The following is a 27,091-nucleotide window of genomic DNA, read 5'->3' as shown; positions in this document are numbered from 1 at the left end:
GAGGGTCCCTAGACAGAGGACAGTTCTCCAGGAAGGTGGCCCTTGCTGCCCAGATGGCTCCCCCAGCATGTAACAGTGATGCCCATGGTTCCACCACTGCACTTTCTCTTTGCTCTAAAGGCGTTATCCTTAGGAGGCCAGAGTCCACTCAGCCATGCAGCTTGTCCATCAGAGGGTCACCCACCAGCATTCCCTGATGAGGACCAGGACAGCGTAGCTTTAGCCAGGCCTCTGAGGGAAGCTCTAAGGCCACCCAGCTTATCAGGCTCAACTCACATTAGCAGCTGCCACCAATAATACACCAGGAAGGTCTCATCTCACTCTCCTGCCCGAGGCCCAGAGAGGTTGAACAGATTGCCCGCAGATACACAGCTGGGCAGCCACAGATCCAGTGCCTTTCCTGCAGTGGGGTTAAGGGCTGGAACTTGACAGCCCCACTGCCGGGGATGTGAATCCCACTTCTGCCAGGGACTAACTGCTAAGTGACCTAGGGTAAGTTACAGAGTCTGCTGGGCCTCGATGTCCTCACGTGTCAAATAGGATGATAATAATAATACAAGCCTCTTTGGGACGCTGTAAAATTAGATGAGTCGCTACATTTAGAACACTGGCACACAGTGCTTTGTAAATTAATACATTAAGGCCAGTCTCGTGTGCCGGGTAGCAGGAAGTCTGGGACTCAGTATGTGACCCTGTGTCCCTGAGCAAGACTGTCCCTAGCAGGGCCTGACTTTCTCTACCTGTAACCCGACCGTGTGTCAGTGATGCCATTGAGTCAGTGATGCCTCAGTCAACTGTGACCTTAAGCCAGCCCCACCCTCTCGGGGCCGGCCCCGCCCCCTCGGGGCGAGGCCAGCCCCCGCCAGACTTGGGCTCTGTTCACCTGGAGGTGTGGCGCAGACCCCAGCCCACTCACCGCCCTCTGCTCCCTTCCGCCCACCCCTCCAGCGCCTGGACTTCGAGTCCCAGCCGGTGCACACCGTGGTCCTGGAGGCCCTCAACAAGTTCGTGGACCCCCGCTTCGCTGACCTAGGCACGTTCCGCGACCAGGCGATCGTGCGCGTGGCCGTGATCGACGTGGACGAGCCCCCCGAGTTCCGGCCGCCCTCCGGCCTCCTGGAGGTACAGGAGGACGCGCAGGTGGGCTCCCTGGTCGGCGTGGTGACGGCGCGGGACCCCGACGCCGCCAACCGGCCCGTCCGGTGAGACCCCCGCCCGGGGCCGACGCCTGCTGCCTGCTACCCCGCCAGCGCCTGCGGACAGACGGCGGGCAGAGGGGGTGGGGACGGGACAGGGAGGGGTTGGGGGCGGTGGTGGTGAGGGAGGAGGGGAGAGAGCGATGGACGCGGGCCACCGGGAGCCAAAGAGACAAAGGAATCAGATTCGCGAACAGTGGCAGAGAGACGGAACTCAGGATAACGAGAGAGAACCAGGTGTGACAGACGCGGCAGTGACCTGGGCTCAGCTTCGGTCCTCCACCAAAAGGAAAAAAAAAAGATAATTTCATCCTTCCAGCTTTTCAGGTCACAAATGTTGCAAACATCCTCGACTTATGTTTTTCTCTCACACCTCCCTCCAATCCATCAGCAAAGCCTGTCATCTCTGCTTTAAAAACGTCTCCAGGATCTGACCACTTCTCACCTCCTCCGCAGCTGCCGCCCTGGTCCAGGCCACCTGTTTCTCTTGCCTGATTACTGCCTCTCTCTGCTTCTGTCATCACCCCTCTTCAATCTAGAATGGGCACAGGAGCCAACTGACTCCCGCCCCACCCTTCTCATGGCCCAAACCTCCCTCCACTGGCCCTCCTCTGCTGAAAGCCCTCCAAAGGCGCCTCTGGGGCTCAGGATAAAAGCCCAGACCCTGTAGGTGTGGCCTGACTGTAACCTCTCAGACCCTGGCTCACCTCCTCCCTGGTTCACTCTGCTCGGCCACGTTGACCTCCTCACAGCTCCAGGGATACACCCAGCCCGCCTCTACCCCAGGGCCTTTGTACCACCCGATCCCTCTGCCTGGAATGTTCTCCTGCTTAACATCTCCAGGGTTGGTCCTCTCACTTCCTCCAGGACTTTCCTCAAAAGTCACCTTCTCAGTGCAACCTTCCCTGACCACCCTTTTTAAAATGTCAACCCCACCCCAACGTGTCCCCACACTTCATATCCATTTTCTTTCGTCCTTCATCACCATCTAACCTGCTACCCATTTTCCTGATGACTTTGTCCCTCTCCCTAAACGATAAGCTTGAGGAGAATAGGGATGCGTGTGTAAGTTCACCGCTGTATCCTCAGGGCCTCACGCCGCCTAGCGCTCAGTGGACATTCCCTGACGCATGGTGAATGAATGAAATGTAAAAACAGAGAAAGAAAAGAGAGAGGCTCCTGGAGATGCCGTGAGACCAACAGTGAGAGGAAGTGACCAGAGAAGGAAAACCAGTGGAAAGAGGGCAGGAGTAACTAAAGGACAGAGGAACCGACCTGACGCTGTAGGAACAGAAAGAGGAGACTTGGAGAGAAAGCCAGTCGCAGAGACAGAGGCAAGGGGGCGGGGCGCGGGAGGAAGAGGGGCAGCGGCAAGTGTGCGGAGGCCATGGGATGCTGTGGTGCTGTTGGTGTTCCTGGAAGCGTTTGCAGTCTGCAGGAGTTGGGGAGTCCCTGACCATGGCCCAAGTTGAAAGGATGTCAGATAGAAAGAAAGTGATCCAGAGGAGGTCAGGGTGGGGTGAATGCCCACTGTTGACTGAATTTAAGCATCTGGAGCTTCCTGTTTATTCCCTGAAACCCCTGTACATAGTGAATGATCCCTGAGCCAAGTGTGTGCCTAGCTCTGTGCCGAGCATTGGAGGAGGGAAAGGAAGTTACTTTAAGGATCTCTGCATTATTCAGCTCCATATGGGTCGCATTCTCACCATCCTTCATGTGAATGGCTCCCTCCGATTTGTCCAGTGCATGGCCTGTGCAACCTTACATGGCAACCCCAAGGTGAGGACACAAAGATGCTTAACTACCTATGGGCTCCCAGACTGGAGGCTACCCTCGGGGGTCTAGAAAGACTTCCTGGAGGAGGCAGGAATTATATTGAGCTGTGTACCTGAGTCTGGTCAGTGTGGCTATGAGGAGAAGGTTATTCCAGGCATAGGCATAGGAAGGCAAGAAGTGGCAGGGGTGTCTGGAGATGAGTAGACTGTGGTGTCTATAGGAGGCTGAGCAATGAGCCAACAAGAGAAGTCTGACAGGGTTCAAAGATAGGCTGAAGGGCTCAGACTCAGTCCAGAGGTCCTGAATGCCTCCTAGGCTGCCTCCACCCTTCCCATGGCCAAAACCGCCCTCCACTGCCGAGGAACTCCTCCACCACCCTTCCATCCCCGCTGACAATAGATACAGTCTTTAAACATCCCCGTCAGCCTCTGGCTCAGCCCCAGACCTTTCCCAGGAGGGCATTATCACCCTTGTTTGGCAGGAAACTGAGACCCAGGGAGGGGAGGAGGTTCCCTGGGCTCACAAGAGTTACCAGGCAGCAGTAGGAGCCTCGTCCTTGCCTCCCAGGTCCAGCGCACCCCTCTGCCTTCTCCCCTCCTCTCCAATATTGCTCTCCCCACTCCCCCCTCAGCCCTCCCCCTCCACCCTCTGTTGACTTCCCTTCCCCCCTGCTTTCATCTGCACTGAAAGGACCAACTTTGAAACCTGCTTCTCACCTCCTTTCATCTCTCTCTGCCGCCCCTTCCCTGGGGCTCCTCAGATGTGGAGGCGGTGAGGAGCTTGAGACAGGTCCAATTTCACACCACAAACATTTACCCAACTCCTCCTCCTCCTGCCCGGCCTGGAGCCAGGCCCGAGATGGCTCAGCTAAGGACAGAGCTGGGGAGGAGCACCCGGTCTGTAAGGGGACAGATGGCTAGAGAAGGGGTCCTCACAGACCACCTGGGCAGCCCAGAGCCTGGCTTATGTTCCAGCTCCCTGAGTTCCAAGGGTCCTGGACTCAGTCAACACCTAGGCGTGTGAGTCATGTCATATCCCGCACTGCTCCAGACAATGGGGAAACAGAGGTGATAAGACCCTGTCCCTCCGCTCAAGGAGTTTGCCTTCTCCTGGGGGGCAGGGGAGGCAGGGGAGGCAGGGAAACGGCCAATAAGTAGTTGAATGTTTGTCGCCACAAGTCAATAGATGGTTAAAAGGGGTCATTGCTGATAAGAGCTATGAAGAAAATAAACAAGGTAATAGAATAAGACCAATTGGGGCCACAGGGGGCTACTCCGGATTAAGTGATCAAGGAGTTGACAAGTGAGTTGACATCAGAATGATCAAGAGAGAGCCAACTAGACAAAGATGTGGCAAAATGCATTCTGGGTAGAAGGAATGAAAGTGAAAGTCGCTCCGTCGTGTCTGACTCTTTGTGACCCCATGGACAATTCTCCAGGCCAGAATACTGGAGTGGGTATAGCCTTTCCCTTCATCCCAACCCAGGGATCAAACCCAGGTCTCCTGCATTGCAGGCGGATTCTTTACCAGCTAGGCCATAAGGGAAGCCCAAGGACACTGGAGTGGGTAGCCTATCCCTCCTCCAGCGGATCTTCCCAACCCAGGAATTGAACCAGGATCTCCTGCATTGCAGGTGGATTCTTTACCAACTGAGCTATCAGGGGTAGAAGGAATAGCAAGTGCAAAGGTCCTGAGGCAGGAACAGGCTTAGTGTGTTCCTGGAAATGAAGTGATATCCTAGGCGAGTCTGCCTAGGATGGTGGTACCTGGGAAATCCAGAGATGCAGATGTAGAGAGTGACTTTTCTGAGTCGCTGTACTGCAGAGTAATCTGCAGGAAGATGCCTCACACTGTGGCGTTTGGCCCTCAGCTTGTAGTTTACTCATTTTACAGATGAAGAGACTGAGGGTCAGAGAGGAGAAGTGACCCTCCCAATGTCACTCAGCCTGAAGGGGGAAGGAATGGGATTTAACCTGTGATTGTCTGATTCTTGAGTCCAGCCTTCTGCCATTTCACCCCTGCTTCTGATTCTCTTAGGGCTTCCCTCATAGCTCAGTTAGTAAAGAATCTGCCTGCAGTGCAGGAGACCCGGGTTCAATCTCTGGGTCAAGAAGATCCCCTGGAGAAGGAAATGGCAACCCACTCCAGTATCCTTGCCTGGAGAATCCCAAGGACAGAGGAGCCTGGTGGGCTGCAGTCCATGGGGTTGCAAAGAGTTGGGCACAGCTGAGTGACTAACACTTCTTCTTTCTGATTCTCTTTGTAGTTTGAACAGCTTCCAACTTTATGCAGTGCCCTCCTCTCTGCGTGAGACACAGAGAGTCAGACGAGGGCAAGGGGAAGGCTGGGGCCCCATGTGAGTGAATCGAGTGACAGATCTAAGTCTCAGTGGGCTGAGCAGGGGCTTGGACTCAGGAGCTCCAAGGAGGGGTGCATTCTCTGGGCACCAAGAAGGGATGGAGCAAGGATAAAGAGGATGGGGCTGGAGTGGAAGGGCAGCATCCAGGGTGGAGGGGCTCTGAGGACCTGGTGGCAGGAACAGAATCAGGGAGCCAGGAGGTCAAGTTCAGGAGCAGTGAGGTCAGCTGAATGAGCTCATGGGAGGGGGGTTGGGGCCAGAGAGGAGGTCAGGGTGGGGGCACTTGGGGACAAGCTGAGAAGGACCTTGAATGTCAGGTGAAGGTGTGGGACTTTATCCTTAGGCAGTGCGAAGTCTTGGAAGGCTTTGAAGAGAAAGAGGAGAGGGCTCAGATGGGCCCATCTCTGGATCAGGCAGCCTTGCAGACAGACTGGCTATTTATCAGCCCATCCCCAGCCCTACCAGCCCCAGCCCCCTTGTGAGTCTCCCTTGAGTGTCAAAAACAGGAAAGCCCACACTGGACCAGAGAGAGAGTGAACACTTCATTTCCTCCCAGCATTCCACAATGGGGTGCAACAGAAAGCATATGGGTTTTCAGTTCAGTTCAGTCGCTCAGTCATGTCTGACTCTTTGCGACCCCATGAATCGCAGCACGCCAGGCCTCCCTGTCCATCACCAACTCCCAGAGTTCACTCAAACTCACGTCCATCAAGTTGGTGATACCATCCAACTATCTCATCCTCTGTCGTCCCCTTCTCCTCCTGCCCCCAATCCCTCCCAGCATCAGGGTCTTTTCCAATGAGTCAACTCTTCACATGAGGTGGCCAAAGTATTGGAGTTTCAGCTTCAGCATCAGTCCTTCCAATGAATACCCAGGACTGATCTCCTTTAGGATGGACTGGTTGGACCTCCTTGTAGTCCAAGGGACTCTCAAGAGTCTTCTCCAACACCACAGTTCAAAAGCATCAATTCTTCGGTGCTCAGCTTTCTTCACAGTCCAACTCTCACATCCATATATGACCACTGGAAAAACCATAACCTTGACTAGACGGACCTTTGTTGGCAAAGTAATCTCTCTGCTTTTCAATATGTTATCTAGCTTAGTCATAACTTTCCTTCCAAGGAATAAGTGTCTTTTAATTTCATGGCTGCAATCACCATCTGCAGTGATTTTGGAGCCTGAAAAAATAAAATCTGCCACTGTTTCCACTGTTTCCCCATCTATTTCCCATGAAGTGATGGGACCAGATGCCATGATCTTCGTTTTCTGAATGTTGAGCTTTAAGCCAACTTTTTCACTCTCCTCTTTCACTTTCATCAAGAGGCTTTTTCGTTCCTCTTCACTTTCTGCCATAAGAGTGGTATCATCTGCATATCTGAGGTTATTGATATTTCTCCTGGCAATCTTGATTCCAGCTTGTGCTTCTTCCAGCCCAGTGTTTCTCATGATGTACTCTGCGTATAAGTTAAATAAGCAGGGTGACAATATACAGCCTTGACGTACTCTTTTTAGAGTCAGAGAAAACCTGGAATGAATCCTAGCTCAGTTGCAGAATTATGGGAAAATCACTGCACCTACTCCAACCCTCAGTTTTCCCATCTTCAAAATGGGTGTCATGGTAGTTCCTGCCTCATTCATTTATTCAGAAAAAAAGTACTAAATGTCTACTATGGACCAGGTTCTGTGATCAGTGGTCCCAGGGTTGGAGGAAGGATTAAGTGTTTGGAACATAGTAGGTCCTCAGGAAATGGTCCTTACCATTTTTCTCGGTGGTCTGGACACCCAGTACTCCCCTTCATTCTGCAACCAGTACTAACCCCATACAGATTTCTAGGCATTGTGTGTGGGCTTTGAGGGTGTGCTTTAAAAGGGGTGGGGGAGGGGAAAGAGTAAAAAGGCAGGATGGAGTGAGCAGAGAGGAATCCCCAGGTCAGAGGAGCAGCCCCTTTTGCTTGTGAAGAGTCTCCCCCACTAGGAGCTCAGGCAGGGACTGCATCATTTAGCCTGCTGCGTGTGCACGTGTGTGTACACGAGCCTGGATACAGGAGCACCGGGCAGCCTGGACACGCATGAGTCTGCACACTTTCATATTTATCATGCCAGCGTGAGCTATATATGCACATATTTAAGTGGCGAAAACCCACACGGGCCCTCAAGCCAGTAAGGCGCACCCTGGCCACTTCTCTCACCCTGACCTTGACAACAGCAGGGTTTTGTGCTGTTCCCAGGGTGTGGGGGCACCCATAGGTGCAGTGGGCTGGCCCTGAGGCGGCTGCTCTTAGTTAGACGTGGGACTCTGCACAGACACACGTGGCTTGGGAATCTGGCTTTGCCACCCGTCAGCCCGTCTGCCCCAGGGCAAGGCGCCTGGCTTCTCTGAGCCTCAGTTTCCCCATGTGTAAAATGGCAGCGGCAGTGATGACAGTTATCTGCAAGGCTGGGAGGGGCTCCTGCATGTGCAGCCCTTACACCAGCCTGGCACAGAGTCTTGCTGAGCAAATAAAAATGAGCTAATCCATACGTCATGTGGCAGGGGCCCAGTGCTGTTAAAAGTGTTTTATTAGTGTTTTATTGGTAGTACTTGTCTAATCCTCACAACCACTCTGAGGTAGGTGTTATTATTAGCACCATTATTAAGAGGGAACCAAAGACCAGAGAGCTTAAGTGACTGACTCAAGGTCACAGAGCTAGGTTTCAAACCTCGGCAGATGGCCACCAGATCCCACTCCTGACCACAATTCCCAGGCTTTCTTTGCACTTGTGCACACACACACTAGCGGACACAAACCTACACTCTCACTGCACTCTTCCACTCACACCTGCTCCTGTTCCCTTTCCTGCCCTCCAGGTCCTGGCTGACCAAATGAGAACTGAGATTTGAGCAGAACCTTCTAGACCACAGATGCCTCCTGTCCTTCTCAGACCCTGGCAACGCTCCCACATCCATGCATGGCACCTCCCAGCCCCAGGCCCGCAGACCACACGCTGGGTTTGGGGGGGGTCCTGTGTCCCCCTTACCAGACACTTCTGAATCGTCATTAGAATAACAATAGTGCTCACTCATAGATTCATTTTCCTGGAACCCAACTAGGCACCTGTCCCCAGCTAGGCACATAATCCTCCCAACCACTTGCAAAATAGGAGTTAAATCACTTTTCCATTTTCCTTAAAATTAAGGCTCAAAGATGAAGTGGCTTGCCTTGGGTCATTGTGCATCCTGCTCCAAGTCTGAGCGCCTAACTCTTGTACCTTCCAGCCGTAACACATCACCACACACACGTACTGACCACCTGCAACACAGACCAGACACACAACTCGAGCGCCGCCGAGTGAGGGCTTCAAGCCTCCCCCGCTGCCCCCCACGTGTGCCAGGCCACGCTCCTTGCCACGTGCCGTGCCCTGCACCCATCTCTCTCTCTCGCTCGCTGGCTCCCTGAGCTGGAACAAAGCCACCTGGGCCAGGCAGCCACACAGACCTGCAGCCCCAAGTCTTTAGCTGGTTGATGGCGGCTCCGCACGCCCCCCTCCCTTCCCATGGCCTTGAGAACAGCTGCCTCCACTTAGAATCCATCCCCCTCTTCCCCTCCAGGAAGAAACAAAAGAGTAACTGGGAGGAAAGAGAAGAGAGGACAGGTCTGAGCAGAGGGAGGAGGAGACAGAAGAAGGCAGTGGGCATCCTCCCGTCAGCCCTGCCTCATGCCCAGCCCCGACCAGGCGATCAGGGGCCCCTGTTGCCTCTTGGACTCACTTCTACCTGTAAAATCAGGAGGAGGTCTCCGTGGTTCCTTCCAGCTGAGCCGACACTACTCAAGAGTCTGGGTCCACCTCCTTTGGACCCAAACATCCAGCAGTTCAGGCTTGAGTCCATGGTGACCCAAGACTCCATGCACTGCTGCTTCACATGGTTCAATGCACTAGAAAGAACTCTGGGTAGAGTCCCAAATTGGGGTACAAATTCAAGTTCTCTGACAGTCCCTGTGCAACCTTAGGCAGGGTTACACTAGCCCATGTGGCACATTTCATAAATAAGGAAAAGGTCCTCCTTTGAGAAGATGCTTCCTGAGCTAGCACTTGTGGCTGGGCAAGAACACCACCAGCTGGTCTTCATCCCCTCTTCCCCTCTTCAGCCTATTAACTTTGCGCAGGACACAGCCTGCACAACCATACTTGGCAGCCCTAAGCTTGGGAAGCTGCCTATCTCGTCTTCATCTGCAAAATGGGTTGACCACACATCAGCCTCACAAGATGCCAGGCAGGGCGGGGCCTCATCTGTCTCATTTACCATTTTACCTCCAGAGCTTAGCACAGAGTGGGCTTCCCCTGTGGCTCAGATGGTATATAAGAATCCACTTGCAATACAGGAGACCCCAGTTCGATTCCTGTGTCGGGAAGATCCACTGGAGAACTATCCACTCCAGTATTCTTAGGCTTCCCTGGTGGCTCAGCTGGTAAAGAATCCACTCACAATGCGGGAGACTTGGGTTTGATCCCTGGATTAGGAAGATACCCTGGAGAAGGGGAAAGGCTACCCACTCCAGTATTCTGGCCTGGAGAATTCCATGGACTGTATAGTCCACGAGGTCGCAAAGAGTCGGACATGACGGAGCGACTTTCACTTTAGCACAGAGCAGCGTGGAGAAGGCATTCAACTAATGTTTAGCCATAAAGGAACGAAGGGAGGGATGGCTGGCGGAAAAGCAAGCCTACAGACTGTTAAGTGCTGTTCTGATGGGAGGAATTGTCATCTTGGATCTGACTCACACACTTTCACCCAGGTCAGGAGGACCCAGGCTGATCAGGGCCAAAGAGGATGTGGGCTTAGCAACTCAGCGAGAGGTAGCGGCATTAAACTAGGGATTCAGGGGACCTTCCTGGTGGTGCCGTCGTTAAGACTCTTTGCTTCCAATGCAGGGGATGTGGGTTTAATCCCTGGTCAAGGAACTAAGATCCCACATACTGTGTGGCATGGCTGAAAAAGAAAAAAACCTAGGGCCTCAGGAGACTAGCTGGAATGACCTCTACACCCTCATTCCCAGCCCTTCGCAGTCTGCCACAAGCTTCCGCCTCCACTACAGCAGTGAATATGAAAACAGCAAGGGCTGTCACTTTTGCCCAGTTCCATGGATTACTTCCTCTAACCCACACCAGTGAGGTATGAATCACCCTATTTTGCAGACAAGTAAACAGAGGCCAATGAGGTCCAGTGCCTAGCCCAAGGTCACCCAGGTGGATAAGAAGCAGAGGATTCAAAGCCAGCTCCAACTGCTCCCAGAGCTCCACAGTCCCACTGGGTACTACTGTGCTTAGCAGTGTGCGAGTCCTGGTGACCCCATGGACTGTAGCCCTCCAGGCTGCTCTGTCCAAGGGATTTTTCCAGACAAGAATACTGGAGTGCGTTGCCATTTTCTCCTCCAGGGGATCTTCCCCACCTGGGGATCAAACCCATGTCTCTTGCATCTCCTGCATTGGTAGACATGTTCTTTACCACCGGCTACTTGGGAAGCCCCTCCCACATGCACTGGATATCATTATCCCCATTCAACAGATGAGGAAACTGAGGCCTGGAGCGGTTTGGTAATGCAGCCAAGGCCCACTGAAGGGTCATCTCAGGGCTTCAAGTTTCAGTGCGGGTAGGGAAGGGGGTGTTTTGGTGTCGTCCTCTCCGTGGTCCTCAGTGTCCCGGCTCTGGCTCTGGAAGATGCGGGAAGGGCTTGTTTCCTCCAGCTGGAGGAACGGGAGGGGTGCCCCGCCCCACCAGGCTCCATTGTCCCCGCTGCACAAAGAGCCCTTGCTTGGCATTCGGGGGCCTTTGTAGGCCGCGCAGCCTGCGGCGCCCCCGCCCGCGTTATCAGCCTGGGGAAGCGGCGGACAGAGCTGGCGGGGCCTCTCTGGGCCGCCGCCGCCCGAGACATGTGTTGGACACGGGCCTTTCAGGCCTGGAGCCGCCGCACAAAGGCCCGGGAAGGAGGCGGAACAAAGGGCTTTTTCACGCGGCAACTGAAAAGCCGCAGATTAGCACTGGCGCGCTGCGCTGGCGGGGAGGGGCCGGCGGCCAGACCTCAGACCCCTTCCTGGCTCAGCCCGCATCCCAGGTCTGGAGCCTCGGAAGAGCCTCGGAGCGGCACAGCCAACTCCCTCCCTCCTGCTCAAAATCCCTCTAGGCTCCCCAGGACCCCCAACGCCCCGAATTCTGCACTCTGCTTGTTTTCAAGCCTCCTCCTCCGCACTTCCCAGTTCTGGCCGTTTCTGCACCTTTTGCAGAATGATTCTCACTTTGCAGTTTCTGTTCCCCATGCCTGGAATGCCATCCTGTCCCTTTCTCAAGACCAGTTCCAGGGTCACCTCTTATGGAAAGATAAGAATCAAATAGCCCGTGAATGCTAACTCTGTGCTGGGCACTATGCCTTCTTCCCGCCCTCACAACGACCGTGAGATGCAAATTATTAGCCCGGTTACCCAGCTGAGGAAGCTGAGGCTCAGAAAGGTTGAACCTTGCCCATGGTCACATGTCAGGAGCCCAGTGCAGCTGAGATGCAAACTCAGATCCATTTTCAATCCTCCTCTGTCGGAAAGGGTCTCTCTGCTTCCTGTGTCTCCCAGGCAGGTGGTTCCTGTTTAGGGGAAGGGTGGAGGGACATGGGCACTGGCTCCATCGGCGCCAGGACACCTTCAATCAGCCCTGACCTGCCCCTCTTAGGTACGCCATCGACCGCGACTCAGATTTGGACCAGGTCTTTGATATCGATGCGGACACGGGTGCCATCGTCACCGGCAAGGGGCTGGACCGAGAGACGGCCGGCTGGCACAACATCACAGTGCTGGCCATGGAGGCGGGTGAGCCAGGGGGCGGGGCGAATATGGAAGGGAGGGGCGATGGCCAAAGGGTGGGGCTGTGGGCGGGGCAAAGCCCAGGGAGGACGGGCCGAAGGCTGGGGGCAGGGCAAAAAGAGATGGCAGAGCTGAGGTGGGGGCGTGGTAGGCAAAGGCTGACCCACGGGATCACAGATGTGGGAAGGATCCCAAGCCAAAAAGGCAGGGCCCAGGCTTGAGTTTGGCTTTCTTCCTTCAGCTTTTATTGAGCACCTACTATACACCAGTCCTTTTTACAGAGGTTGGAGATATAGCCCCTAACAAGGTTAAAAAAAACTCCTGTCTGCATGGGCTAGAGCTAGACCCTCAGGAAACTTAGAGAAAGGGTGTTCGCATGTCAGCTAAGTGCTAACAAGAAACTGGAAAAGAAGAAAGCAGAGGAAAGGGATTGGGGGGGAATTGTTTCTCTTAGGGTAGGCCTCTCTGCGAAGGAGACTTTTCAAAAGAGAGCTCGATAAAGTGAGGGAGTCATGCTGCCACTGGAGGCAAGAGAGTTCCGAGGAGAGAGGACAGCCAGTGCAAAGGCCCTGAGGTCATAGTTGGAGAAATAGCAGGAGGCCAGTGTGGTTGGCGAGGGGCAGAGTGTCTACCCTGCAATGGGTCTTTGGACTTGACTCCAGATGAGCGGGAGTCATTGAGGGTTTGAGCAGAGGAGGGAGGTTGCCCGACATGATACCTATGGCTGCTGCATTGAAAATAGGTTGTTTGGGGGCTGCAGGGTGGGGGTGGGGGGAGGTGGGGGAGGGAAAGGAGCAGGGGCTCAACTAGAATTTACATGCAACAGGGCCCTTAGATGAGATAGTGGCCTGGCCCAGGGGGATAGCCATGGAAATGGTGAGAAGTGGTAGCTTTTGAAGGCAGGCTGAAAATAGAGCCCCCTGGACCTGCTGATGGGGTGAGATGGAGGAAAGAGATGGAGGGGTCAAGAATGACTCCAAGGTGATTGGCCTGTGTCGTAGAGTGTGTGTGTGTGTGTGTGTGTGCACACGTGCTCGCATGTCACAGGCAGTGTGGTGCAGCTGGGGAGGCGTGTGAGCTGAGAAAGAAAGAGGAGGCCCTGGGACATGGAGTCTAGACAAGTCAGGCCATGGAGGTGAGAGGCTAAGAGCATGGGGGTTCATGGCACGCCTGGAGTGGGGAAAGGGCAGTTCAGCAGGCCTCCTGCTCAACCAGAGCAACGCTGCCAGAGCCCATGCTAGACCGGCTCCGCAAGCTCCCCTCCCTGTCAGCTCTCCAGGTCTCAGCAGCCAGCAGAGCCTCCAGTAACCGATGATGACAGCAGGAATACTCAGAGTCTCAACCTTGGTGGGAGTGGGCGCCATTCAGACTCCCCTCTGCAGAGCTGGGCCCCAAGGCCCTCCTGTGCCTTCGAGCCCTCCTGGCGGCTCTCCTCCTCCGCCTTCCCTGGCTGGTGCCTCCCATTTCCCTGGCCCCACCAGCCCATTCCAGCCGAGGAAGTCCCTAGGCTGAAGTTCCCTTCGTCTCTTTCAACTTCGGTTTAAAAGAAAATACAAAGCTGGCTCAAACCTCAGTGCCTGCTGCTCCTGAGCCTTTGAATCCACTTCTCCACCGCATGAAAGGGAGATAACAAAGGTGGCTGGAGAAGAAGTGGCGGCTGGACTGGTGGGCAGACAGCTCCCCATCTTCACCTCCCTGAACCTGCTTCCTGAGCAGCCAGGGGTCCTGGCCGGGCTGCTGGGCAGAGACACCCCCTCTCCCTACCCACAGAGCATCTCCCCACCAGCTGTCACACCACCCGATGGCCCACCACTAGCTGGTCCCTTCTCGGGTTAAGCGTTGTGCTTCTGCCCTGTGAATCTCTTCCAGAAGCAGCAAGAGAAGCATACAGAATCGCTAATGCTACCATTTCACAGAGAGAGTGTGTCAGGGGCCTCTCCCCAGCAGAGATTTTTTTTACAGTGTTTACCTAATAGACACTGAGCTTGATCCTTTTTAGCACGTACTTCTATTGAATGATCAGCACCCATTTTATTGATGGGAAAATTGAGGCTCAGACTATTAAGAGCTTTGCCCAAGGATGTGCAGTGGCAGAGCCAGGATTGGGGGCCAAGTCTTCCTGGTTTCTTCCACAGCTTTGCTCCACAGCCTTCCTTTTCCTGGTACTCTGTTCTCGGGGCCCCACCCCTATTGACCCCACACCATCCCAGTAACTGAGCATGGGGAAGGAAAGGGCTGGGCTAGCGACCCCTCCCCTCGGAGCTGCAATTCACAACTCCTGCCCAAGTCTCACCGGGGATATTGATGGATGAGAAAATGAGTGGTTCCCACTTCACGGTGCTGGTGGGAGGATTAAATAGGATAGAAAGAACTTAGCCTAGTACTTAGTGCTCAGTTAATGATATCTATCGATCTGGACTCGGTGCACTTGCCTGAAGCACTCACTCTGTGCCAGGCGCTTTACAGTGCTGTGTTCACGGAAGCTCCCCACCTATCAGATGTCACCCCCAACGTATGGATGAGGAAACTAAGACGCGGGGAGGTGAAGTCATTTGTCCAAATTCCCGGCCCCAGCCAGTCTGACTGCATGGCCCGACGTTCACCCAGCTGCCCCCGAGTCATATGTCTTTGGTGCCAGGCATGAAGCCAGGAGCGGCACCAGCGATCCACCCACTCCAGCTTCTTGCCCTCTCCGTGAGACGAGGACAAATTGTTATCCCCACTTTGCAGACTGGGAAGTAGAGGCTCAGGAAGGAACTGCGATGGCCCCAAAGTCACAAAGCCAGTCCCTGGGGGCTGGGGGTGGGCAGGGCTCCCACAGCCAGGCCAGAGCCTCAAGGACAATGCCCTGGGGTCTCCCCCTCCAACCCTGGTGCCCTTCTGCCAAAGCATCTATTTGGCTTCTCAAAAACAGGGAACCACGGCGGGGGTCCAGTGGCGGGGTCATGGTGCCCCGCCTGCTCAGGGTGCAACAAACGCGAGGTGACAAGAATCAGAGGGGAAGGAAATATTTACACACAGCAGCGGAGCCTTGTGAGCACCTCGGAGAACGAGAACGTGGCACTGAGGCACAGCCGCAGCCTGTCAGACCAGATTACCTCAAAGACTCCCTGGCCACTTAGTATGCGGGCTCCCCTCTCCCCCGAACTTCTGAGTCATCCATTCTGCCCATGCAGACGCTCCTTCCACTGACATTATCTTTAACGTTTTGTAATCATGAAATATTAATGACCGATATTGAATTTAAAGTACAATTTGTGTCTGAATCCTTCAGTGGAAAAAAGGGCAGTTGTAAAGGGACAGTCTTCAAAGAGACAGAGGGGTGGCGGGCAGGCTGGCGAAGCCGGCACTGGGGTAGAGGGGGGCGGTGTGCCAGGGGGCTGCAACCGGCCCCCTCTTCCAGGCCCTAAACTGGTCTGGAGGGGTGGTCTCTGGCTGGACAGCAAAGAGTTAACTAGATTAGCCAGAGCTTCCCCATCTGGGTCACCCCAGGCCAAGTCCTGATTTCACAGGCCCCTGATTTTTCCTTTCTATCACAGAGCAAGCTTTATGATTTAGATATGCATTTGTGTGCCGACTTTGTTGATCTCTCGTCTCCTGGGAAAAGGACCTTCCGTGAAGGCAGGGTCTCTTCCATATCTGTAGCATTCACACTGGGCCTGGCGCTTAGTAGGTGTGTACAAGTATTAGGGTGGCCAAAAAGGTCATTCGGGATTTTCCGTAACATCATATGGAAAATCCCAAACAACCCTTTTGGCCAACTCAGTATTTCCTGAATGGATGGTAAATGGTCTTGCCCACCCAGTTAGGAAGGCAGGGCAGCATGATAAAGAAACGCTGCTTCTAGCGGTCCGAATCCCAGCTGAGAGTATGGACAGTCATTTCCCCTCTTCTTGCCTTGATTTTCTCACCTATGAAATGGCACCCTATTGGACAGCTATGAGGGTCATAACTGTTACTGTTGACTATTAATCATGTGCGCTCAGTCGCTCAGTCATGTCCAACTCTTTGCAACCCTATGGACTGTAGCCTGCCACGCTCCTCTGTCCATGGAATTCTCCAGGCAATAATACTGGAGTGGGTTGCCAAGCCCTCCTCCAGGGTTTCTTCCCAACCCAGGGATCGAACCTGTCTCTCATGTGTCTCCTGCATTGCAGGCAGATTCTTTACTCACTGAGCCACCTCAGTTCATAACTATTCATCATAGTGGCTTCTATTTATTTGAAGCTCACAATATGCCAGATATTGTGCTGAATGCTTTATATAAAGTGTCTACTGGGGACCTCTTCTCACCCACCAGGCCTGGTCACTGGAATCTGGGGGTAGAGTCTTGGCCTCTGACCTCGGGATGTTTGGCCCTGCTCTGGACAGCACAGGGTAGAGGGGATGGGGCGGTGGGCTCTCAGGAGGTGCAGGCAGGGGAAGAAGGAAAGAAAGCTTTCCCAGAGAAGGGGACGTCTGAGTTGGGTTTCAAAGGTTAAGGAGAGTGGGGTTGGGAACTCCCAGGAGAAAGACGCCTGTGTGCCAAGGCCTGGAGGTTTGGCCGGCAGGAAGACCACTGTCCATTCTGAGAAATGGGATGTGGCTAGAGGCTGGGCCAGAGGGTGGCTGGAGCAGGTGAGACGAGCTGAGTGTGCAGAAGCTCACTGGGGGCCTCTACAGGAAGGGCCTCGGATGTCCTGTGAGCAGCCGGACATCTCCTGGAGACGACAGGGAGCCAGAGTGGGTCTTCAGGTAGAAGAGGGAGATGGCCAGATGTGCAGTCCCCTGTGGCCACTTGGGTTCGTGGGGGAAGGTGGACGGGAGAGGGGCAGCCTGGAGCGGGGAACAGATGGGAGGCTATCAGGAAGACTCGGCTGAGACATGTGCTAAGAGTGGAGGGCAGGGCGAGGGAGGGAAGGAGGAAGTGCTGGGGAGGCTGGCTGTAGTGGTCTGGGGGAGAGGCTTGGCACAGCCCTGCATGGAAGGGGTTGCTTCAGAAGGTAGTGAGCTCCCCATCACCAGAGGTGTGTAAATCAAGCCTGGGTTCCACTTGGACCGGGTAACTCCCAGGATCCTGAGCCACCTAGGTACTTAACTGATCCCACCAGGAACAAAGATTTTTGTGAGGTCCATGGAGTCTTTGTAGGAAAGCCCAGAGTATTAGGACCAGCTCAGCCCTAGGAAGGAGAACTTCCTGCCACCCACCCCCGATTCCAGGGCCCTTATTTTACCCAGAAGTCCTCCTCTACCGTTTGGTGGATGAAACATCCCCATCTCAACAAGGTCAAACTTCCAATCTCCATGTGGAAGCCAAACAGATAATCAAAAAGCAGAGAAGGCGCCCTAACCTCGTGCTCCCACTGGAGGTGAGTGGGGACCGGGCAGGGAGTGCAAGGCATCCTCCCCTGACAGCTCTGACACCCCTTCCCTGAAGCACCCCCGCCTGCTCACCCAGTCCCCCCACCCCTCGCCATCCTGCCTGCTTGTCTTGGCCAGCTCGTAATTGGGATGATAAATCTTCCTGCCCAGCTGGCCAGCGCTAATCAGAGCCTAGTGTTTGGATGCAATTTAATTCCCTCGGGAGGTGGTGGGGCGGTGGGGCAGGGAGCTGAGGGAACTGTGGAGCAGAGGGTCTGGGCTACCCTTGCTCCACTGCAGGTGAGGGAGAAGGAGGTACCTTCCAGCAGCCCCCCACCTCTGTGGCCCCCTCCCTCCGCCCTCTCCCCACTTCTCACTCTCCTTCCCATGCCCACTCTTGTGTCCTCACTTCTGTCTCTCTCCCTGGCTTCTCTCTTTTTCTGTGACAACCAAGGAGAACCTCAGAGTCCAGCTCCATTTGTTTTACCGATGGGAAAACCTTGGTCCAGGGAGAGAGACAGGAACAGGGTCGGAAAACTAGACTGCTCCCTCGGTGATGTGATTCAGGGGCGGCTGTGGCCCCCACAGAATTTGTCCCTCCAGAGGTCTCGGTATCTCCCTGTCACTCTGTAGCCCCCCAGCATGGTTAGAGGTGCCACAGACAGTGAAACCCATTCATTTGACAAATCTTTATTAAGCACCTACTGTGTGCCATGCAGAGAGGGGCTGGGGAGACAGCAGCAAACACAAGAGACCAAAAATCTGCTTGCTTTCTAGTGGGGGAGATAGATGATGGGTGAGTTTAAGTAAAAATATAGACAGAGGATGAGACAGTTAGATAGCATCACTGACTCAATGGACATGAGTTTGAGCAAACTTGGAGACAGTGAAGGACAGTGAAGCCTGGCAGGCTACAGTCCATGGGGTCGCAAAGAGTCAAACAAAACTTAGCAACTGAACAGCAACAACAACAAAAATACAGGGATGTTGGATAAACACGCAGAGAGAGAGCAGTGAATGGGGTATCTGGTGGAATTGCAAGGAGCAAGGTAAAATAAAGTCATCAGGGGAAGTCTCGCTGAGAAGACATCTGGGCAAATATCTGAAGGAGGGCAAAGAGGAAACTTGGATCAGAGGAAAAAGGAGAGTGGGGCGAGGGACAAGGCCAGGGAGGAAGATCACACAGGCTTTATGGGTATGTAGGTCTTGGACATATAGTCTGATTGCCCAGGAATGAGGGCAGTCAAGGAAAGCTTCCTGGAGGAGGCAGAGACATTTGGGCCCTCAAGGCAAGCTGGCCTTGGGCACCTAAAGGTGGTCAGAAAGGCCATCTCATTTGATGGGTAGAAAGTCCCTGTTTTGAACCAGGCTCAGGTTCCATTGATTGTCCCCCTGTGAAACTTTGGGCAAGTTCTTTACCTCTCATCCAGTTTCCTCATCAAAAAATGGCAGTAATTCAAATCCATATCTCCCAGGGGCTAACAGGATGAAATGAGGCAGAACAAACCCTGGCCCGTGGCAGGTTCTCTATATGTGTTTGCTGGTGGCCTTCTGGGAGGCACTCATTCCCAGGAGTTCCCTAACAGGGTCACCAGGCCAGGCCCTACACCCTCTGTCTTTCCTGCTGGCCTCCAGCCCTCTAAGTCCAGTTTGGTCCAAACACTATATTAGGAGTGGCCAGGGGATGGGGTCTTCCTTAGAAGGAATCCAGAGTTTTACTATCTGCAGACTCCCCTCCCACCCCAGGACCTTTGCACATGCTGTTCCTACTGTCTGGAGAACTCTTTCTTCCCATCCCCTTCACCTGATCACTTCCTAGTTGGATCTCAGCTTAAAGGTCCCCTGCTAAGTGCCAACTATCTTCAGTCATATCTGACTGTTTGCAACACTGTGGACTTTAGCCCACCAGGCTCCTCTGTCCATGGGATTCTGCAGGCAAGAATACTGGAGTGGGTTGCCATGCCCTCCTCCAGGGGCTCTTCCCAACCCAGGGATCGAACCCGCGTCTCTTACATCTCTTGCGTTGGCAGGCAGGTTCTTTACCACTGGCGCCACCGTCCCCTACTTCAGGGTAAACATCCCTGTGCCCCACCAGGGTAGGAGCCCTTGCCTCCTCCTCTCACAGTCCTGGGCTTTTTTTCTCTCAACTCTTATCACAGTCTGGAATGCTGTCTGCCCCTGCCATAGACCAAGAGGCAATGTTGGTCTTGTTCAGTATTGTGCCCTTGGTACAAAGGAGGCGCTCAAACTGTAGTAGTCAGCAAAAAACAGAAGTTTCAGTTTCAAATTGCCCAGTCTGGTCCCCCATCTGTTACACAAAAGGGACTCTGACACCCAGAGAAGCTAAGGGGCCTGCCAATACTGCACACTGGCTCTCCTGCCCAAGCCTGCTCTCTTCCAAAGGCACCCACAGAACGGCCCACGCTTCTCAGCCCCTCAGCCCCCCGGGCTCCACCTGCCACCTCCTCGGATTAATGGTGAGCCAGCTCAGAGAGGAAGCACCCGGCCGAAGCACGTTTAATTTTAATTTAGGAATCGGTTAAGACTGCAGGCCTGCTCAGCTCTGGGCTGTCAATCAGCCTTCCTCAAGGCTGCATCAATTAGTTTAAAAATATTGAATGTAATTTTGCCTGACACAACATATTGCAGCTACTGCAAAATATAATTTATTTTAGAAGAAGAAATAATTAAACTAATTTGCATGTCAGTCAGCTGAACTGAGATGCCAGGGGAGGGTGGGTGGGACCCCTGGGGGATCCAGCCCTGGGAGAGGGCGCCTACCACTGGGTGTGGGGCGAGGTCAGCCTGGGCCTCGGTCCGAGCAGTAGCTGCATCTGGATGGACAAATATTCAGGCAGCGGAAGGGCCCACGGGCACTGCATCTGGACTAAGCACTGGACTGAGGGTCCGGAGACCTAGGACCCAATGCCAGTTCTGCCACTGACTTTCCTGTGGCTTTGGACAAAGTCTTACCCCTTCCTGGGCCTCAGTTTCTCCATCTACAAAATAGGTTTAGGGAATTCTCTGGCGGTTCACTGGTTAGGACTCAGCACTTTTACTGCCCAGACCTGAGTTTGATCCCTGGTCAGGGAACTAAGATCCTGCAAATTGCACGGCATGGCCAAAAAAAAATTTTTTAACAGGTTTAATTAAGATCTCCTTTATGAGTTGTTTTGAAGATCCAATGAAAGATAAGAAAGTTTGTTATAAATTGGAACTTTCTGCATGAAGAGGAAATTAATTGATGGATCTCTTGTTTTATACCAGAAACACTTAAGGTGGTAAAATTATGCATTATTATCAATTATTGCAAATGATGTTGTGATCCATAGGGGTTTGGAGGAAGCCAATCAGAGGCAAGATGTCCAGTTGGACTTCCCCCAGCACCTACCAGTCACCCCTGGAGTTTGCAAAGCTTACTATGGATACATATTATATAGATTCACCTGGAGCTATTAAAAAAAAAATGACCAAGTCTTGGGGCATCAGTTCATTTTAAAACAGGATTTTTTAAAAACAATTGTATTTATTTGGCTGCATCAGGTCTAAGCTGCGGCTCACGGGAAGTTCGTTGCATCGTGCAGTCTTTCACTGTGGCTCATGGACTCTACAGTCTGGTGCACAGCCTCTCTAAGGCAGGTAGGCTTAGTTTCTCCATGGCATGTCGGATCTTAGTTCCCTGAACCCACGTCCCCCATTTCAAGGTGGATTCTTAACCACTGGACCACCAAGAAAGTCCCTTCCCAAGTGATTCTAATGAGCCAGGCTGGAGACTGTCATGATGCCAAAGCATGGGGATTGTGCTTAGGGTTGGCCCACGAACTCTGGGGTCCCAGGCCAGACGCCAGTTCAGGCAGGGGGTCTCTGAGATAAGCTACGTAGGTGGCAACTTTGGCAACATAGAGACACACCTCTTGGCTGCCCCACCTCTCGGAGCTGAGATGCTCTCTCTTGCCAAAGAACTCAGGACTTTCCCAAGAAGTGACCTGTAACATTTGAAAGGAGGAGCTAGGACAACAACGAAACGGTAGCTTTGTAAAGTAAGGATGTACTACTTTTTGTGACTAGCATTTTGCAATATCTATGTGTATTGAATCACTGCATTTTACACCTTAAACTTATACAGTGTTATATGTCAGTTACATCTCAATAAATCAAGATAATCGAGATAGAATTACAGAAGAGATAGGAGAGGCCCAGGAGAACTCAGAGGAATGATACAATAATGGGTGTCTCACCAGCAGTGGACCCAAGCCTCCAGTCTGCCCACTGAGGATCTTACCTGACTCTGAGGACCCCTTCTGCTTGGCCCCACAGGACCCTACCTCTGCCTCCAGCCCTGAACCCCACCCCTCTCCACCCTCCACCCCCCATTGAAGGGAAAGGTGCCCTCTCACCCCCTACCTTCCCTCTGCCTCAGTGGGGAGAGAGGTGCCTGTTCCTGGTGATGGACCTCACCCTCCCCTCCTCCCCTCCTCCCCTCCCCACAAAGCACCCACCGGCTGGCTGTTCTCTGGCAAAGCACTCTTAAAAATAACAGCTCACCCGGCATTCCCAGTCACGACTCCTATCTCTCGCCCCCGGAAAAGCCCCCTCTAATCGCCCAAGAGGCAAATCTGGGTGAGCTGAGAAGATAAGGCACCTTGGCTAAGGGGAGCTCCAGAGAGGAGTCGGGGTTTGAGTTAATTAAGGATGCCCCCAACCCCAGCCCTTCCTTTCCCTGACCCGGTGGCCACACCTGCCTCCCAATCTCCATTTCTGTCTTTATCGACACAGGAGCAGCTGCAGTCAGCATCCGCTGGGGCCCTTGAGTTCACAGAAAGGAGCAGTCAACCACCTCCTCTTCCCCCCAAAAAACTCATGGGGTTCCTGGCTGCCTATCCTTGATTGCACTGTTGGCTGGAACATGTCAGTAATGAACTCATGGCTAAGATAGCCAAGGACACGGCACCCATGAGCACTCAGAGGTCTGGGGGCTGTAAAGGGCCAACGTTCAGGGTGCTTCTCAGAAAGGACAGGAGGGGATGGGGTGTCCCAGAGCCCCAGGTCACTGAATGTCACTGCTGAGAGGATCCTTCAAGGATGCCTGTTTATTTAACAACTCCTTATGTAACACTTGTTATGTGTTATATATACAGTTTTAAGTGCTTTGCAGATATTGACTCAATCTGTCCGCCTAGCCAACCCATTCCTAACAGACCCATTTTGTTGTAGGTAAGAAAATCAAGGCATAGAGAGGTCAAGTGACCTGGCGTGGATCACACAGCTACTGAGTGGCACCACTGAGATTGGAACCACTTGGTTCCTGAGTCCTTGCTCTTAATCACTGTGCTGTTTTCCAGGTGTGGAAACTGATGTCAGAGAGGGAAAAGTCTTACCCAAGATCAAACACCGTGTCAGGGACAGAGCCATGCCTGAAATGCAAGCCTCTTTCTGTCTGAGTGTTTCCAAGTTTCACTCATTCACTCCGCAGATCTGTTAGAACCTAGTCCGTGCCACATGCCACAGTGCTGGGGACCCAGGAACTAATACAACGGAAGCCTTGACCTCAAATACACCACAGATGGAGGGGTGGGGGCTGCATGGTTTTGGAGGTGAAGACTCACCTCCAGTGGACTTGTCTTGCCCTCTCAGGGTCGAGTCTTAAAAGAGCAAAGGTTTGGGACTTCAGTTGCCAGCTGACCGATTCTTTAAACTCTCCAGTGTTTTCATTTCTCTTCTGCAATATGGGGATAGAAATTGTACCAAACTACCGGATTTCTGCAAGGAGACCTGAAATGATGGGTATGGATGCTCCAGGAGCATTCTGTGCACGCTGAGGTGAAGGGGTAGAGCGGCAGTGTTGAGTGTGGTGTGGTTGGGTGGTGGTGCTGTGGTAGTGATGTGGGTGATGAGGGCCGGGGCCTGGCAGTGTTGGCGGGGCTGTAGCAGAGATGGTGGATAAGCGAATGCCTGGAGATGATGGTGGTGGTGACATCGGTGATTGTGGTGTCGGGGGGTGCTGGGGCTGGCAAGGGTGGTGAGTGGCGGCCTTAGTGTTTGTGATGGTGGAGATGAGGGAGGCGGTACTAGTGGGTACAAGGCTGGTGATCATTCTCCTGCTGATGGTGAGGGGACAGAGGAGGTGGGATGGCATGGTGATGGCGAGAGTGGGGCGGATGGTGACGGTGGTACTGATAGTTATGCTGGTGGCAGTGCTCTGGTGGCAGTGCTCCGGGTAATGGCGATGGTGAAGGGAGCAGTAGTAACGGTGGAGAGGGTGATGGCGTTCGTGATGGGGTGGGACTGGTGATTATGGCGACGGTTACAGCGATAATCAAATGGTGGTGATGATGATAGTAACACTGATATGGTGATGGTGACCCATTTAGCCCGATGTCCAGCTTGATCAACACACAGATCTCTCAATGCGACCCCACTGCCTAATGTTCTAGCAGGAGATGGGGGGCTGTCTAGATCTCACACTTGAAGCCGCCCACCTTACTGCTGTGCTCTTGTTACAGACAATCATGCCCAGCTATCCCGGGCATCCCTAAGGATCCGCATCCTGGATGTGAACGACAATCCCCCAGAGCTGGCCACACCCTACGAGGCAGCCGTGTGTGAGGATGCCAAGCCAGGCCAGGTACCACTGAGGGGCTGGGACCGGGGTAGCTACCAAGTAGGTTGCTGGGGCAACCTCTGTTCAGGCCTGGCGTAGGCTCGGCCTCACCTCGGTCCCCTGCCCCCTCCTCACCCTTCAGCTCATCCAGACCATTAGCGTGGTGGACAGAGACGAGCCCCAGAGCGGGCATCGCTTCTATTTCCGCCTGGTGCCAGAAGCTCCCAGCAACCCCCATTTCTCCTTGCTCGACATCCAAGGTGAGTGACCTCTGAAGGACCCCAAATCCCAGGACTCGTGGAGGGAGGAGCCTAGCCTCCCCGCCCCCTTCCCATGTTATGGAGGCCCCTAGAGGGCCAGTGATGGGTCCGAGATCACACAGAACATCTGCGCCACGCTGGAGCCCTTACCAAGCCTGCTGGCCAGACTGAAGAACAAGCAAGAGGTGGGTTGGTGGAGTGGAGGGGGCCAGCTCCAGGGTAACAGGGGTAGATAGAAAGACACAGAGAGGGAATACCTGAAGAATGGGAGCGGGTGGGGCTCCAGGGTGGGAGGAGCCCCTGATCTAAGATTGGAATAAGCCAGGGATCCAGGGTGGCTCAGATGGTAAAGAATCTGCCTGTAATACAGGAGACCTGGGTTCGATCTTGGGTCAGGAAGATCCCCTGGAGAAAGGAATGGCACCCCACTCCAGTATTCCTGCCTGGAGAATCCAATGGACAGAGAAGCCTGGCGAGCTACAGTCCATGGGGTCACAAAGAGTCGGACACAACTGAGCAACTGACATACACACACACACACACACAACTCCCACCCTTTTGTTTTAAAAGTGCTTTATCCCTTGGGACTTCCCTGGTTCTGGTTGACAATCCACCTTCCAATTAAGGGGGCGCAGTTCTGCCCCTGGTCGGATGTCCAAAATCCCACATGCCGAGGGGCAACTAAGCCCATGCGCTGCAACGACTGAGCCTGTGGGCCACGACTAGAGAAGCTTTTGCACTGCAGCTGGAGGAAGCCAACGTGCCGCAGTGAAGCTTAGCACAGCCGGAAAGAAAGTGCTTTAGCCCCCTCACGTTTCTCTTTGCATCCTCATGGTCACCTGGGAGGCAGTTTTTCTTACCCGTCCCCTCGTTTTGCAGGTGATGAAACTGAGACTTTAAGAGGACAAGGGACTCACGCAGGGTCATACAGGGAGTCAGTGTGAGGCTGGATTCAAACCCACACGTATCTCAGTTCCATTGTGCTTCCTTCTCCCTACCTTGAAAGCAAACTGCCCCACCCAGCCTGAGCTGATCCCCTTTGTGAAACCCACCCCTGCAGGTCCACCTTCATCAAGAAGTTGAAGTCTGAATCTTTAAGGGGTAGACTGGGGGGTGGGATCAACACACTGGGAGTGAGGGACCTCTGGGTCTCAGTTCAATCTCAGTTCATGACTTCCTGTGCAACCCTGAGGTCTGCCTCAGTTTCACCATCTGTAAAATGGGACTGAAAATGCCTGCCAGGCAGCTAGGTGGCCCCAGTGAAATGCGGCCTACCGAAGTGTATTGTCAGTACCTAGAACATGGCATCTCCTTCATTCAGCAACTATTTCTTGAACATTTATTGAAAATATGTCTATATGCCAGGCGCTGTTCTAGGTCCTAAAAATGCAGCAGCACATGAGACAAAATCCCTGCCTTCATGGAGTTTACATTCTAGGGAGGGAAAACAGAAATTAAACAAATAAATAATATGATGAGGATGGTAAGTGGGCAGCAAGGAAAAATAATGCAATCTTCACAAGAGTTTGGACTTCTATTCAGTGCTGGACCCTCGGTGCCTGGCACACAGTAGGTATTCACATACACGTGTTAGACAAAACAGGAGGAAATAAAGCAAGGTAAGAGTAGCAGCTGGGCTTCCCAGGTAGCGCTAGTGGTAAAGAACCTGCCTGCCAGTGCAGGAGCCCCAGGTTCGATCTCTGGGTCTGGAAGATCCCCTGGAGGAGGGAATGGCAACCCACTCCAGTAATCTTGCCTGGAGAATTCCATGGACAGAGGAGCCTGTTGGGCTATAGTCCATGGGGTCATCAAGAGTCAGATATGACTGAAGCGACTGAGCATAGCACAGCACAAGAGTTTCAGAAGCTACTTTAAATAAGGTGGCTTAGGAAGGCCTCTGTGAAGGAGTCAATAGTGAGGAGGGATCTAAAGGAAGTCAGGGGTGAGCCATGCAGATAACTGCACAAAGAATGATCCAAGTCCAGGAGACAGCAAGTGCAAAGACCCTGAGGCAGGAGCAGGCTTGCGATGTTCAAGACCTCCATAGTTGGGGTGAGTGAGTGACAGGACTGGAGGACATGTAGTCAGAGAGGCGCTAAGGTCAGACTGTGCGAGTTCCTTTTGAACCTGGAATGGGTCTGGGTTCACCCCCCCACCAACCCAAGACTTTGACATCCCCTCCCTCAGGGCCTCCAGGTCCTCTGGAGCCAGACCCATGTGTATTTCCAGGAGTCCTAAATGGATTTAACAACCAGTGCCCCACTCCAGTACTCTTGCCTGGAAAATCCCATGGACAGAGGAGCCTGGTAGGCTGCAGTCCATGGGGTCGCTAGAGTCCGACACGACTGAGCGACTTCACTTTCACTTTTCACTTTCATGCATTGGAGAAGGAAATGGCAACCCACTCCAGTATTCTTGCCTGGAGAATCCCAGGAACAGAGGAGCCTAGTGGGCTGCCGTCTGTGGGGTCGCACAGAGTTGGACACGACTGAACTGACTTAGCAGCAGCAGCAGCAGCAGCAGCTCAGATAACCAATCAGGACACTGATCATAAACCTGGAGTAGGACCCTGGGGCCTCTGCGGAGCCAGGCTTTAACCCATCAATGACTTGATAGTATTAAAGTGGGGGTGCGCTGGTGGCTCAGCAGTAAAGAATCTGCCTGCCAAGTTAGGAGATATGGGTTTGATCTGTGGTCCAGAAGGATCCCACATGCCGTGGAGCAACTGGG

The 27,091-nt window shown here is 53.4% G+C and overlaps 1 protein-coding gene across 1 annotated transcript in view; it reads left to right on the top strand.

Moving 5' to 3' along the window:
- The window catches only part of CDH22 (cadherin 22), an 83,729-nt gene that overhangs the window by 47,011 nt on the left and 9,627 nt on the right, over positions 1-27,091 (top strand). The window contains exons 6-9 of the mRNA XM_061437809.1: positions 949-1,202; positions 12,030-12,166; positions 24,004-24,125; positions 24,244-24,361. Of these exons, the coding sequence (XP_061293793.1) occupies positions 949-1,202; positions 12,030-12,166; positions 24,004-24,125; positions 24,244-24,361 (631 nt within the window). The remainder of the gene's footprint in view (positions 1-948; positions 1,203-12,029; positions 12,167-24,003; positions 24,126-24,243; positions 24,362-27,091) is intronic.

Source organism: Bos javanicus, chromosome 13 (assembly GCF_032452875.1).
Source record: "Bos javanicus breed banteng chromosome 13, ARS-OSU_banteng_1.0, whole genome shotgun sequence".
Taxonomy (NCBI): Eukaryota; Metazoa; Chordata; class Mammalia; order Artiodactyla; family Bovidae; genus Bos; species Bos javanicus.
This window is presented reverse-complemented; position numbering and strand designations above follow the sequence as displayed.